The sequence below is a fragment of the Mixophyes fleayi genome, chromosome 8 (genome assembly GCF_038048845.1).
Source record: "Mixophyes fleayi isolate aMixFle1 chromosome 8, aMixFle1.hap1, whole genome shotgun sequence".
Taxonomy (NCBI): domain Eukaryota; kingdom Metazoa; phylum Chordata; class Amphibia; order Anura; family Limnodynastidae; genus Mixophyes; species Mixophyes fleayi.
In genome coordinates, this window is record NC_134409.1 from 140,039,480 (window position 1) to 140,055,355 (window position 15,876).

The window sequence follows — 15,876 nt, forward strand, 5'->3', positions numbered from 1 at the left end:
TACCCCTCACTTCCTGAGTACCCCTCACTTCCAGAGTACCTCCCACTTCCTGAGTACCCCTCACTTCCTGAGTACCCCCCACTTCCTGAGTACCCCTCACTTCCATAGTACCCCCCACTTCCTGAGTACCCCTCACTTCCATAATACCCCCCACTTCCTGAGTACCCCCTCACTTTCTGAGTACCCCCCACTTCCTGAGTACCCCCCACTTCCTGAGTACCCCCTCACTTTCTGAGTACCCCCCACTTCCTGAGTACCCCTCACTTCCATAGTACCCCCCACTTCCTGAGTACCCCTCACTTCCTGAGTACCCCCCACTTCCTGAGTACCCCCTCACTTTCTGAGTACCCCCCACTTCCTGAGTACCCCTCACTTCCATAGTACCCCCCACTTCCTGAGTACCCCTCACTTCCTGAGTACCCCCCACTTCCTGAGTACCCCCTCACTTTCTGAGTACCCCCCACTTCCTGAGTACCCCTCACTTCCATAGTACCCCCCACTTCCTGAGTACCCCCTCACTTTCTGAGTACCCCCCACTTCCTGAGTACCCCTCACTTCCATAGTACCCCCCACTTCCTGAGTACCCCTCACTTCCTGAGTACCCCTCACTTCCAGAGTACCTCCCACTTCCTGAGTACCCCTCACTTCCTGAGTACCCCCCACTTCCTGAGTACCCCTCACTTCCTGAGTACCCCCCACTTCCTGAGTACCCCTCACTTCCAGAGTACCTCCCACTTCCAGAGTACCTCCCACTTCCTGAGTACCCCCCACTTCCTGAGTACCCCTAGAAGTCTCTGACATGTCGTTTAGGAATTAAGATGAGCAAAGTAAACTGGGTCCCCCGAGAGCTCTGTAAATAGTACATAACATATTAGTATAGATAATGGCAGTTCTCTCATTGTCCGCTTGTATCTCTCTCTCCAGAAGCTGCATTTACTCTGCTCTTGTACTGGGAAACGCTGCATTGGGAGGATCGCTCCCTACGGGAGTTCCTCCATTACCCCACCCAGAGCGAGTGGCAGCGGAAAGAGAGTCTGAGCCGCAAAATCATCCATTACTTCAACAAGGGCAAGGTGTGCTACAGTCTACAGCCAAATATTACCAGAAAATCATTGCACTGAGCATGAAGCTGATGTGATGTATCATACAGTTCGCTTTCACCAAAATATGATTTCAGGGATTTTTTTGGTGCTGATTTTGTGTTTTGCTGCTGTTCCTCCTTAGTATGCATTTAGTGGTGTGCAGTACCGTCTTTCAACCACTGGATGTCACTATTGTAATTCCAGTCTATGGAAAGCATTTCCTGACAGGTAGATCAGTGGAAACAGTGACACCTGCTGGCTGTAAAATTAAAAAGTATTTCTACATTTGTTGTTAATGGTGCATCACACAGGAATGGTCGTATCCTTATACTGATCGCAGAGTATAAGTTAACAAACGGTATCTCAAAAAAACAATACTGCCCTTTTAAGATAATTGTTGTGAAAGCAAAGGACAGCACCACTTGTCGGCACAACCTGCAAAGCTGTTACTTGCGTTTGTTCCTAGGTATGAAACATGTCAGCAGTTTGGGGTATTCCCTGATCCTCTGTGTATTTAGCCCCCATCTGCTGGGTGTGATAAGTTTCCTGCACACCCGGACACTGTGCACTAATTGTTATTACCGACCACTGGGCATAAGATGGAGATGGTTCAGATTTTCTTGTTGCTTTAAATGCGTGTGCATGCGTGGAAGACGTGTTCATTAACCCTTCCTTCTCCTCCCTCTTCCTGCATCATCCTCAGTGCTGGGAGTACGGGATTCCTCTATGCAGGGAGCTGGCGGCTCAGTATGAGAAGCTGTACGACTATCAGAGTCTCAGCTGGATATTGGTGAGACCTATGAGCCCTCTATTCTCTGCGATCACTGACTGTCTCCTATACAGCAGCTACATTATTATTATTATTATTATTATTATTATTCAGTATTACTATCCGCTCCTTGTACTCTCTCTCCACAATCTGCTGTCTTCATACTCAGTACTCTCTCTATACACTAACTCTGTACTCTCTCCACACTCTGTACTCTCACTCAGTACTCTCTATACTCTCACTCAGTACTCTCTCCACACTCTGTACTCTCACTTGGTACACTCTGTACTCTCACTTGGTACTCTCTATACTCTCACTTGGTACTCTCTCCCCTCTCGGTACTCGGTCTACCCTCTCTCTCTCCACACTTGGTACTCTCTCTATATTCGCACTCATTACTCTCTCCACACTCTGTACTCTCCCCCTCTCAGTACTCTCTCCACACTCTGTACTCTCACTCGGTACTCTCCCCCCTCTCAGTACTCTCTCCACACTCTGTACTCTCACTCGGTACTCTCCCCCCTCTCAGTACTCTCTCCACACTCTGTACTCTCACTCGGTACTCTCTCCACACTCTGTACTCTCACTCGGTACTCTCTCCCCTCTCAGTACTCTCTCCACACTCTGTACTCTCACTCGGTACTCTCCCCCCTCTCAGTACTCTCTCCACACTCTGTACTCTCACTCGGTACTCTCTCCACACTCTGTACTCTCACTCGGTACTCTCTCCCCTCTCAGTACTCTCTCCACACTCTGTACTCTCACTCGGTACTCTCCCCCCTCTCAGTACTCTCTCCACACTCTGTACTCTCACTCAGTACTCTCTCCACACTCTGTACTCTCACTCGGTACTCTCTCCCCTCTCAGTACTCTCTCTATATGTTACTGTGTGGTAACCAGGCAGATGCCCCAGGACAGCATAGAAATCTTTTCATGCTCATTTTACTTTTTTTAATTCTCTTTTACATCCCTGTCCTTTCCAAAAAAAAAAAAGAAGTAGCAGGGATTGTACAGAGGGATAAACATGTGGGGTCACAGTTACTAATTTAGGGTACTCGGGATGTCAGCGTCATATCTACACAGGGTCCAGTCATCAATGTTCTGTATACTGACCCCCCCCCTTATGGTGCTTCTCTCGTCTCCCGCAGAAAATGGAGGCCTCGTATTACGATCATATTATGGATCAACAGAGACTGGAACCGGAGTTCTTTAGAGTTGGGTTTTATGGGAAGAAGTTTCCGTTCTTCCTGAGGGTAAGAGCTTCGTTCTGTATGTTCCTGAGCCTGTGCTGCCCCCATCTACCTTATTACATTATGTGTGTATCTCCCCTGCCCCCTTATTACATTATGTGTGTATCTCCCCCGCCCCCCTTATTACATTATGTGTGTATCTCCCCTGCCCCCTTATTACATTATGTGTGTATCTCCCCCGCCCCCCTTATTACATTATGTGTGTATCTCCCCCGCCCCCCTTATTACATTATGTGTGTATCTCCCCCGCCCCCCTTATTACATTATGTGTGTATCTCCCCTGCCCCCTTATTACATTATGTGTGTATCTCCCCTGCCCCCTTATTACATTATGTGTGTATCTCCCCTGCCCCCTTATTACATTATGTGTGTATCTCCCCTGCCCCCTTATTACATTATGTGTGTATCTCCCCTGCCCCCTTATTACATTATGTGTGTATCTCCCCTGCCCCCCTTATTACATTATGTGTGTATCTCCCCTGCCCCCTTATTACATTATGTGTGTATCTCCCCCGCCCCCATCTACCTTATTACATTATGTGTGTATCTCCCCTGCCCCCCTTATTACATTATGTGTGTATCTCCCCTGCCCCCCTTATTACATTATGTGTGTATCTCCCCCGCCCCCCTTATTACATTATGTGTGTATCTCCCCTGCCCCCTTATTACATTATGTGTGTATCTCCCCTGCCCCCTTATTACATTATGTGTGTATCTCCCCCATCTACCTTATTACATTATGTGTGTATCTCCCCCGCCCCCCTTATTACATTATGTGTGTATCTCCCCTGCCCCCCTTATTACATTATGTGTGTATCTCCCCTGCCCCCTTATTACATTATGTGTGTATCTCCCCCGCCCCCCTTATTACATTATGTGTGTATCTCCCCTGCCCCCCTTATTACATTATGTGTGTATCTCCCCTGCCCCCCTTATTACATTATGTGTGTATCTCCCCCGCCCCCCTTATTACATTATGTGTGTATCTCCCCTGCCCCCTTATTACATTATGTGTGTATCTCCCCCGCCCCCCTTATTACATTATGTGTGTATCTCCCCTGCCCCCCTTATTACATTATGTGTGTATCTCCCCTGCCCCCCTTATTACATTATGTGTGTATCTCCCCTGCCCCCTTATTACATTATGTGTGTATCTCCCCCGCCCCCCTTATTACATTATGTGTGTATCTCCCCTGCCCCCCTTATTACATTATGTGTGTATCTCCCCCGCCCCCCTTATTACATTATGTGTGTATCTCCCCCGCCCCCCTTATTACATTATGTGTGTATCTCCCCCGCCCCCCTTATTACATTATGTGTGTATCTCCCCTGCCCCCCTTATTACATTATGTGTGTATCTCCCCTGCCCCCTTATTACATTATGTGTGTATCTCCCCCGCCCCCCTTATTACATTATGTGTGTATCTCCCCTGCCCCCCTTATTACATTATGTGTGTATCTCCCCCGCCCCCCTTATTACATTATGTGTGTATCTCCCCTGCCCCCCTTATTACATTATGTGTGTATCTCCCCTGCCCCCTTATTACATTATGTGTGTATCTCCCCTGCCCCCTTATTACATTATGTGTGTATCTCCCCCGCCCCCCTTATTACATTATGTGTGTATCTCCCCTGCCCCCTTATTACATTATGTGTGTATCTCCCCCGCCCCCCTTATTACATTATGTGTGTATCTCCCCTGCCCCCTTATTACATTATGTGTGTATCTCCCCCATCTACCTTATTACATTATGTGTGTATCTCCCCTGCCCCCTTATTACATTATGTGTGTATCTCCCCCGCCCCCCTTATTACATTATGTGTGTATCTCCCCCGCCCCCTTATTACATTATGTGTGTATCTCCCCTGCCCCCCTTATTACATTATGTGTGTATCTCCCCGCCCCCCTTATTACATTATGTGTGTATCTCCCCCGCCCCCTTATTACATTATGTGTGTATCTCCCCTGCCCCCCTTATTACATTATGTGTGTATCTCCCCGCCCCCCTTATTACATTATGTGTGTATCTCCCCTGCCCCCCTTATTACATTATGTGTGTATCTCCCCGCCCCCCTTATTACATTATGTGTGTATCTCCCCTGCCCCCTTATTACATTATGTGTGTATCTCCCCGCCCCCCTTATTACATTATGTGTGTATCTCCCCCGCCCCCCTTATTACATTATGTGTGTATCTCCCCTGCCCCCTTATTACATTATGTGTGTATCTCCCCGCCCCCCTTATTACATTATGTGTGTATCTCCCCCGCCCCCCTTATTACATTATGTGTGTATCTCCCCCACCCCCTTATTACATTATGTGTGTATCTCCCCTGCCCCCTTATTACATTATGTGTGTATCTCCCCCGCCCCCCTTATTACATTATGTGTGTATCTCCCCCGCCCCCTTATTACATTATGTGTGTATCTCCCCCGCCCCCCTTATTACATTATGTGTGTATCTCCCCGCCCCCCTTATTACATTATGTGTGTATCTCCCCTGCCCCCCTTATTACATTATGTGTGTATCTCCCCCGCCCCCCTTATTACATTATGTGTGTATCTCCCCTGCCCCCTTATTACATTATGTGTGTATCTCCCCTGCCCCCTTATTACATTATGTGTGTATCTCCCCCGCCCCCCTTATTACATTATGTGTGTATCTCCCCTGCCCCCTTATTACATTATGTGTGTATCTCCCCTGCCCCCTTATTACATTATGTGTGTATCTCCCCCGCCCCCCTTATTACATTATGTGTGTATCTCCCCTGCCCCCCTTATTACATTATGTGTGTATCTCCCCCGCCCCCCTTATTACATTATGTGTGTATCTCCCCTGCCCCCTTATTACATTATGTGTGTATCTCCCCTGCCCCCTTATTACATTATGTGTGTATCTCCCCTGCCCCCCTTATTACATTATGTGTGTATCTCCCCCGCCCCCCTTATTACATTATGTGTGTATCTCCCCTGCCCCCTTATTACATTATGTGTGTATCTCCCCTGCCCCCTTATTACATTATGTGTGTATCTCCCCCGCCCCCCTTATTACATTATGTGTGTATCTCCCCCGCCCCCCTTATTACATTATGTGTGTATCTCCCCCGCCCCCCTTATTACATTATGTGTGTATCTCCCCTGCCCCCCTTATTACATTATGTGTGTATCTCCCCCGCCCCCCTTATTACATTATGTGTGTATCTCCCCTGCCCCCCTTATTACATTATGTGTGTATCTCCCCTGCCCCCTTATTACATTATGTGTGTATCTCCCCCGCCCCCCTTATTACATTATGTGTGTATCTCCCCCGCCCCCCTTATTACATTATGTGTGTATCTCCCCCGCCCCCTTATTACATTATGTGTGTATCTCCCCCGCCCCCCTTATTACATTATGTGTGTATCTCCCCCGCCCCCCTTATTACATTATGTGTGTATCTCCCCCGCCCCCCTTATTACATTATGTGTGTATCTCCCCCGCCCCCCTTATTACATTATGTGTGTATCTCCCCTGCCCCCTTATTACATTATGTGTGTATCTCCCCTGCCCCCTTATTACATTATGTGTGTATCTCCCCCGCCCCCCTTATTACATTATGTGTGTATCTCCCCTGCCCCCCTTATTACATTATGTGTGTATCTCCCCTGCCCCCTTATTACATTATGTGTGTATCTCCCCCGCCCCCCTTATTACATTATGTGTGTATCTCCCCTGCCCCCTTATTACATTATGTGTGTATCTCCCCCGCCCCCCTTATTACATTATGTGTGTATCTCCCCTGCCCCCTTATTACATTATGTGTGTATCTCCCCGCCCCCCTTATTACATTATGTGTGTATCTCCCCTGCCCCCTTATTACATTATGTGTGTATCTCCCCTGCCCCCCTTATTACATTATGTGTGTATCTCCCCTGCCCCCTTATTACATTATGTGTGTATCTCCCCCGCCCCCCTTATTACATTATGTGTGTATCTCCCCCGCCCCCCTTATTACATTATGTGTGTATCTCCCCTGCCCCCTTATTACATTATGTGTGTATCTCCCCCGCCCCCCTTATTACATTATGTGTGTATCTCCCCCGCCCCCCTTATTACATTATGTGTGTATCTCCCCCGCCCCCCTTATTACATTATGTGTGTATCTCCCCTGCCCCCTTATTACATTATGTGTGTATCTCCCCTGCCCCCTTATTACATTATGTGTGTATCTCCCCCGCCCCCCTTATTACATTATGTGTGTATCTCCCCCGCCCCCCTTATTACATTATGTGTGTATCTCCCCCGCCCCCCTTATTACATTATGTGTGTATCTCCCCCGCCCCCCTTATTACATTATGTGTGTATCTCCCCCGCCCCCCTTATTACATTATGTGTGTATCTCCCCCGCCCCCCTTATTACATTATGTGTGTATCTCCCCTGCCCCCCTTATTACATTATGTGTGTATCTCCCCCGCCCCCCTTATTACATTATGTGTGTATCTCCCCTGCCCCCCTTATTACATTATGTGTGTATCTCCCCTGCCCCCTTATTACATTATGTGTGTATCTCCCCTGCCCCCTTATTACATTATGTGTGTATCTCCCCTGCCCCCCTTATTACATTATGTGTGTATCTCCCCTGCCCCCCTTATTACATTATGTGTGTATCTCCCCTGCCCCCCTTATTACATTATGTGTGTATCTCCCCTGCCCCCTTATTACATTATGTGTGTATCTCCCCTGCCCCCTTATTACATTATGTGTGTATCTCCCCTGCCCCCCTTATTACATTATGTGTGTATCTCCCCCGCCCCCCTTATTACATTATGTGTGTATCTCCCCCGCCCCCCTTATTACATTATGTGTGTATCTCCCCCGCCCCCCTTATTACATTATGTGTGTATCTCCCCCGCCCCCCTTATTACATTATGTGTGTATCTCCCCCGCCCCCCTTATTACATTATGTGTGTATCTCCCCTGCCCCCCTTATTACATTATGTGTGTATCTCCCCCGCCCCCTTATTACATTATGTGTGTATCTCCCCCGCCCCCTTATTACATTATGTGTGTATCTCCCCCGCCCCCCTTATTACATTATGTGTGTATCTCCCCCGCCCCCCTTATTACATTATGTGTGTATCTCCCCCGCCCCCCTTATTACATTATGTGTGTATCTCCCCCGCCCCCCTTATTACATTATGTGTGTATCTCCCCCTGCCCCCTTATTACATTATGTGTGTATCTCCCCCGCCCCCCTTATTACATTATGTGTGTATCTCCCCCGCCCCCCTTATTACATTATGTGTGTATCTCCCCCGCCCCCCTTATTACATTATGTGTGTATCTCCCCCGCCCCCCTTATTACATTATGTGTGTATCTCCCCCGCCCCCCTTATTACATTATGTGTGTATCTCCCCCGCCCCCCTTATTACATTATGTGTGTATCTCCCCCGCCCCCTTATTACATTATGTGTGTATCTCCCCCGCCCCCTTATTACATTATGTGTGTATCTCCCCCGCCCCCTTATTACATTATGTGTGTATCTCCCCCGCCCCCTTATTACATTATGTGTGTATCTCCCCCGCCCCCTTATTACATTATGTGTGTATCTCCCCCGCCCCCCTTATTACATTATGTGTGTATCTCCCCTGCCCCCTTATTACATTATGTGTGTATCTCCCCTGCCCCCTTATTACATTATGTGTGTATCTCCCCTGCCCCCTTATTACATTATGTGTGTATCTCCCCTGCCCCCTTATTACATTATGTGTGTATCTCCCCCGCCCCCTTATTACATTATGTGTGTATCTCCCCCGCCCCCCTTATTACATTATGTGTGTATCTCCCCCGCCCCCTTATTACATTATGTGTGTATCTCCCCCGCCCCCCTTATTACATTATGTGTGTATCTCCCCCGCCCCCCTTATTACATTATGTGTGTATCTCCCCCGCCCCCCTTATTACATTATGTGTGTATCTCCCCCGCCCCCTTATTACATTATGTGTGTATCTCCCCCGCCCCCTTATTACATTATGTGTGTATCTCCCCCGCCCCCTTATTACATTATGTGTGTATCTCCCCCGCCCCCTTATTACATTATGTGTGTATCTCCCCCGCCCCCTTATTACATTATGTGTGTATCTCCCCCGCCCCCTTATTACATTATGTGTGTATCTCCCCCGCCCCCCTTATTACATTATGTGTGTATCTCCCCTGCCCCCTTATTACATTATGTGTGTATCTCCCCCGCCCCCCTTATTACATTATGTGTGTATCTCCCCTGCCCCCCTTATTACATTATGTGTGTATCTCCCCTGCCCCCCTTATTACATTATGTGTGTATCTCCCCTGCCCCCTTATTACATTATGTGTGTATCTCCCCCGCCCCCTTATTACATTATGTGTGTATCTCCCCTGCCCCCTTATTACATTATGTGTGTATCTCCCCCGCCCCCTTATTACATTATGTGTGTATCTCCCCTGCCCCCTTATTACATTATGTGTGTATCTCCCCTGCCCCCTTATTACATTATGTGTGTATCTCCCCTGCCCCCCTTATTACATTATGTGTGTATCTCCCCTGCCCCCCTTATTACATTATGTGTGTATCTCCCCTGCCCCCCTTATTACATTATGTGTGTATCTCCCCTGCCCCCTTATTACATTATGTGTGTATCTCCCCCGCCCCCCTTATTACATTATGTGTGTATCTCCCCCGCCCCCCTTATTACATTATGTGTGTATCTCCCCCGCCCCCCTTATTACATTATGTGTGTATCTCCCCTGCCCCCCTTATTACATTATGTGTGTATCTCCCCCGCCCCCTTATTGCAGAATAAGGAGTTTGTGTGCCGCGGTCACGACTACGAGCGCCTGGAGGCCTTTCAGCAGCGGATGCTGAGCGAGTTCCCACAGGCTGTCGCCATGCAACATCTCAACCACCCTGATGACACCATCCTGCAGAGCGACTGTCAGTGTATCCTGTACTGTGTGTATTACACAGGGTCTCAGTGACGGGACCGGCTCTTGTGGTGTTTATCACACTGTACTAAACGTATGAATGTGACCGTGATCACCAAGACTAGTGCCAGGGTGTACGGGTCCTGCGGGTCCTGCGGGTCCTGGTGAGGATACAGCACATTGGTACTCTCTTGCCACCAGGTCTTAAACACAAAGTCGCTGACCGAACAAGTAAAGCACAAGGAGAGGACAGAAGACGTCCAGGTCACAGTGAGATAAGGTCACAAATAAACCTTGTTCTGTCCAGAAATCACAGCCAGAATCTACTGGAAACAAATTTTATGATATTTATTATAAGTAGAAGGATTCTGTCCTGATTGGTTACATAAGTCTGGTATTGGAGATGTCCTGTAATATAATGGTACTGCTGATCCTCATAGGGCAGAGTCTGATTCCGGACAGGTAAAGGTTTAGTTATGTGGATCAGTGAATGACATTTAGTGAAGTCTGTTCCCCAGTTTCTTCCTTGACGCTGTGACGTAGACCTGCAGATTTATGCAGTGACCCCTCTCCCAGACACACCGAGAGTCCTGAACATGGATCAGGTGCCTGAGAGGATAAAGAGTTTCTACAGAGTAAACAACGTCCGTAGGTTTCGCTACGACCGACCGTTCCACCGCGGAACGCGGGACAAAGATAACGAGTTTAAGGTGGGTCACACTGTCTCTAATAGGGCAGATCTCGAGCTGTCTCCCTCTCTGTCTTATATGTCTGTAGATGAGAGAGTCATGTGTTCTTTCTCTCTCTCTCAGAGCCTATGGATAGAGCGTAGCACTCTCACGCTGTCTCACAGCCTCCCAGGAATCTCGTGCTGGTTTGAAGTGCAGAAGAGAGAGCTGGTACAGTAACGTCTGACCCATGGTCCTTGTATGGAGATAACTGGGTGTTCTCTATGGTAGAGGTTCCTCCATATTGTAGATTTGGAAGTCTTTCTATAATGACCATAGAGATAAAACAGGGTCTCCAGCCGGGTTTAATGATTGGGGAACGGGCGGAGAATAAGATTTAATGAATTATTAGACATTAGATTAAGAGATATTATATCATTAGGTATTGACTACTGATTGGGTTTGGCAGGTGGAGGTCAGCCCCTTGGAGAACGCTCTGCAGGTTCTGGGTAACAAGACAGAAGAGCTCCGAGCTCTGATCACTCAGTATCAGCACCACAATCTGCAGGGGAACATCAACCTGCTCAGCATGTGTCTGAATGGTGTCATCGATGCAGCTGTCAATGGGGGAATCACCCGCTACCAAGAGGTGAGGGGAAGAGTGTGGCATGGGTGAGGGTGAGCATAGAAGAGGGTTGGCAGGGATGAGGGTTGGCAGGGATGAGGGTGGGCGGGGATAAGGGTTGGCATAGAAGAGGGTGGGCGGGGATGAGGGTTGGCATAGAAGAGGGTGGGCGGGGATGAGGGTTGGCATAGAAGAGGGTGGGCGGGGATGAGGGTTGGCATAGAAGAGGGTGGGCGGGGATGAGGGTGGGCATAGAAGAGGGTGGGCGGGGATGAGGGTTGGCATAGAAGAGGGTGGGCGGGGATGAGGGTGGGCATAGAAGAGGGTGGGCGGGGATAAGGGTTGGCATAGAAGAGGGTTGGCAGGGATGAGGGTTGGCATAGAAGAGGGTGGGCGGGGATAAGGGTTGGCATAGAAGAGGGTGGGCGGGGATGAGGGTTGGCATAGAAGAGGGTGGGCGGGGATGAGGGTTGGCATAGAAGAGGGTGGGCGGGGATGAGGGTTGGCATAGAAGAGGGTGGGCGGGGATGAGGGTGGGCATAGAAGAGGGTGGGCGGGGATGAGGGTTGGCATAGAAGAGGGTGGGCGGGGATGAGGGTTGGCATAGAAGAGGGTGGGCGGGGATGAGGGTTGGCATAGAAGAGGGTGGGCGGGGATGAGGGTTGGCATAGAAGAGGGTGGGCGGGGATGAGGGTTGGCATAGAAGAGGGTGGGCGGGGATGAGGGTTGGCATAGAAGAGGGTGGGCGGGGATGAGGGTGGGCATAGAAGAGGGTGGGCGGGGATGAGGGTTGGCATAGAAGAGGGTTGGCGGGGATGAGGGTTGGCATAGAAGAGGGTGGGCGGGGATGAGGGTTGGCATAGAAGAGGGTGGGCGGGGATGAGGGTTGGCATAGAAGAGGGTGGGCGGGGATGAGGGTTGGCATAGAAGAGGGTGGGCGGGGATGAGGGTGGGCATAGAAGAGGGTGGGCAGGGATGAGGGTTGGCATAGAAGAGGGTTGGCAGGGATGAGGGTTGGCATAGAAGAGGGTGGGCGGGGATGAGGGTGGGCATAGAAGAGGGTTGGCAGGGATGAGGGTTGGCATAGAAGAGGGTGGGCAGGGATGAGGGTGGGCGGGGATGAGGGTGAGCAGGGAAGGGGATAGTCATTATAGGTAACAAAATTGGAAACTGACAGTCTCAGGTCTCCAAGATTCATATTTGAAGTTTCACTAATGTTGCTGTTTTTTAAAGGGGAACAACAAAGACTGTTTAGTCCTACCTGTACGGTCTATCCCTCCCACTTTACACTCTCCCCCCCCCTTACGCTCTCTCCTTTCCCCGTTACATGTGCTCTCTCCTCTCTCTCTCTCTCCCACCTTACGCTCTCTCCTTTCCTCGTTACATGCTCTCTCTCTCTCCTCCTCTCTCTCTCTCTCCTCCCCTCTCTCTCTCACCACCTTACACTCTCTCCTTTCCCCTTTATGTGCTCTCTTTCCTCCTCTCTCTCTCTCACCACCTTACGCTCTCTCCTTTCCCCTTTATGTGCTCTCTCTCCTCCTCTCTCTCTCTCTCCCACCTTACGCTCTCTCCTTTCCCCGTTACATGCTCTCTCTCCTCCTCTCTCTCTCTCTCTCCCACCTTGCACTCTCTCCTTTCCCCGTTACATGCTCTCTCCCCCTTGCACGCTCTCTCTCCTTCTTCTCTCTCTCTCTCTCTCTCCCCCACCTTACGCTCTCTCCTCCTCTCTCTCTCCCACCTTACGCTCTCTCCTCTCCTTCCCACCAGGCCTTCTTTGATAAGGATTACATCACCCAGCACCCAGAGGATGCAGACAAGATCAGCCAACTGAAGGAGCTGATGCAGGAACAGGTATGTAACGTATTAACCAATACTCCGGTGGGACATTGTTTGTGACTCATCAGATCTGCCCTGAGGTCACATTAGCTCCTCACTTCCAGTAATAGTGACACGAGCGGCAGATTGTAAGAACACAGAACAAGTTCAATGTAAGGAGGATTATTAGTGTTTATATTGAGACGTTGTCCGAGCTGTTTCCCCTCCTCTCTCTGTAAGGAACAGTAACAACGCGGCGCAGTTCACATTTTCATTGCGTCTTAGGACACAAATCTAAGTGCTAAAGACACTAAACAGGGGAGATTACCGTGATGTGACGCCCAACTGTAAATGATTCACGTGGTTCTACATGGAGAGAACATATAAACAGAACATATAAATCGTCACGTCACGGGGTAGCTTTATATTCAGCAGTCGCTAGTTCACATTACACTTAGACGGGATCTTCACCGTAATATAAACTCCAATCCATTCAGAACTATCAAGCGTTAATTATGTAAATAGATTGTCCAACCCTCAAAAATAAAGTTTACTGTACCCCCCTCCAGAAACATTATTACAGTCTCAATGTTCTGAACAACCTGCTCAGCCAATCACAGTACAGTAGGGAAAGACAGAGAGAGATGAGAGATTAGTCGGTGTTACCGGATCTTCTTGTCGGACCTCTGGAGCAGTACTTCTGAGCACGCCGTAATGTAAGGATGTTGAATGCATTTCATTTTACTATGCAGAGCAGCTGCAGCATTGTCCCTGTGGGGCTCGCAGTAATTTACCCCCATAGAGCGAAAATAGATTGTTATCACTGCGCATTGGCTGCCCCCTGGTGTTCACACTGCAGAATGACTGACAGTGTATAATCCCTCAGCTTCATACCTCAGAAGGAAGTCAGATCTATGTATATCAATGTGATAATCCTGTTGTGTGTTCCAGGTACACGTGTTAGGGGTGGGCTTGGCAGTACATGAGCGCTGTGTACACCCTGAGATGAGACCGCTACACAAGAAGCTGGTTGATCAGTTCCAAGTCATGCGCTCCAGTCTGTACCAGGTAAGAACATCCTGACCTGGGTGTCCTGTTTGGCCAAGTACGCTGCCAAATTCTGCGTCCAAATGCAATAAATACCGCGGTGCTGGAAGGGGATCGACTGCCCCATTTTTAAAATCTGCAGCTCTTCAACAATGTCACTTGGTCCAATATCTTACATAATTGTGGTTAATTACTGTAAAAAATTATTTTTGGAATATTTTTACCTGGTCGCAATACATGATTGTATGACAATGACATCTATTTCCTCATCTGTGTAAGGGAGAATGATTGAGTATATTATAAAATAGCATTAATTTGCTTATCAAAATCCCTCTCTAGAAACATAAACTAACAGAAAGTTCTTGGTATATTCTTGGGATACCTCCCAGTTTGGATAGTTCAGCTGTGAACCTCTCTTCTAGGGTTTCGCTTAGAGTTGAATGGAATGTGGTGCCCAGACGTAGGCGTAATACGTACGTGTGTAGAGTTACACGTCGCTGAAAGCGTTTAGCTGGGGCTGAGTAAAGGTGATCAACTAAAAAAAAAAAAGAATAAATGAATAATGGAAAAACTGACGTATCCAACCCCCCAATTATGTCTGTACTCAGGAGAAAGTAACAGAAATAATTTGTAACAGTAGCGTCATTTGTAATCACTTCTCCCTGTAAGCTGAGTGAACTAGAAATGATAGTGTTGAATACTGAACGTGGTAAGAAATGTTCATCCATCAGGGTTGCACTAAACAGCAAATTATCAGCGCAGTTCGTCAAGTTCTTATTAAGCTTTTAACACTTAAATTCCAGATGCCTTAGCTTGAAATGGGACATTAATTTCAACAACTTCCTTCGGGCTTTTATCCAGCCATAATCCGCGGCTGTAGTACCCCTGAATAGTCTGCAGGTGGCGTATGCTCTCTGTGGAGAAGACAGCGCAGGATAAGGTTACACGCGTGTATATTACATGATATTTGTGGTCATACCTACATAACATACTGGGTGCTGTTGTTTCCCTCCTTACCCCAGGAGTTCCCCACACTGGAGAAGATGAACCCGACCTGCACCCCCCTCCCTCGCGGTAACATGATATTATCACATACTGCGCTGAGCAATGACGTGAGGCTGCTCCACAGACATAGGTACTAACACCGTAGTATTATTACCTCTATTGCTGGGTGTCACACCCCGGGTGCCTCTAATGCTGGGTGTCACACCCGTGTGCCTCTATTGCTGGGTGTGACACCCCGTGTGCCTCTATTGCTGGGTGTCACACCCCATGTGCCTCTATTGCTGGGTGTGACACCCCGTGTGCCTCTATTACTGTGTGTGACACCCCGTGTGCCTCTAATGCTGTGTGTGTGTGACACCCTGTGTGCCTCTATTGCTGTGTGTTACACCCTGTGTGCCTCTATTGCTGTGTGTTACACCCTGTGTGCCTCTATTGCTGTGTGTTACACCCTGTGTGCCTCTATTGCTGGGTGTTACACCCCGTGTGCCTCTATTGCTGGGTGTTACACCCCGTGTGCCTCTATTACTGTGTGTGACACCCCGTGTGCCTCTATTGCTGGGTGTTACACCCCGTGTGCCTCTATTACTGTGTGTGACACCCCGTGTGCCTCTAATGCTGGGTGTTACACCCGTGTGCCTCTATTGCTGGGTGTTACACCCCGTGTGCCTCTAT

The 15,876-nt window shown here is 48.7% G+C and overlaps 1 protein-coding gene across 1 annotated transcript in view; it reads left to right on the forward strand.

Moving 5' to 3' along the window:
- DOCK3 (dedicator of cytokinesis 3) overlaps positions 1 to 15,876 on the forward strand; it is a 175,522-nt gene that overhangs the window by 142,925 nt on the left and 16,721 nt on the right. Inside the window, 10 exon segments of the mRNA XM_075184216.1 lie at positions 925 to 1,073; positions 1,786 to 1,872; positions 3,000 to 3,104; positions 9,919 to 10,060; positions 10,588 to 10,754; positions 10,857 to 10,943; positions 11,182 to 11,361; positions 13,105 to 13,188; positions 14,104 to 14,220; positions 15,222 to 15,334. Of these exon segments, the coding sequence (XP_075040317.1) occupies positions 925 to 1,073; positions 1,786 to 1,872; positions 3,000 to 3,104; positions 9,919 to 10,060; positions 10,588 to 10,754; positions 10,857 to 10,943; positions 11,182 to 11,361; positions 13,105 to 13,188; positions 14,104 to 14,220; positions 15,222 to 15,334 (1,231 nt within the window).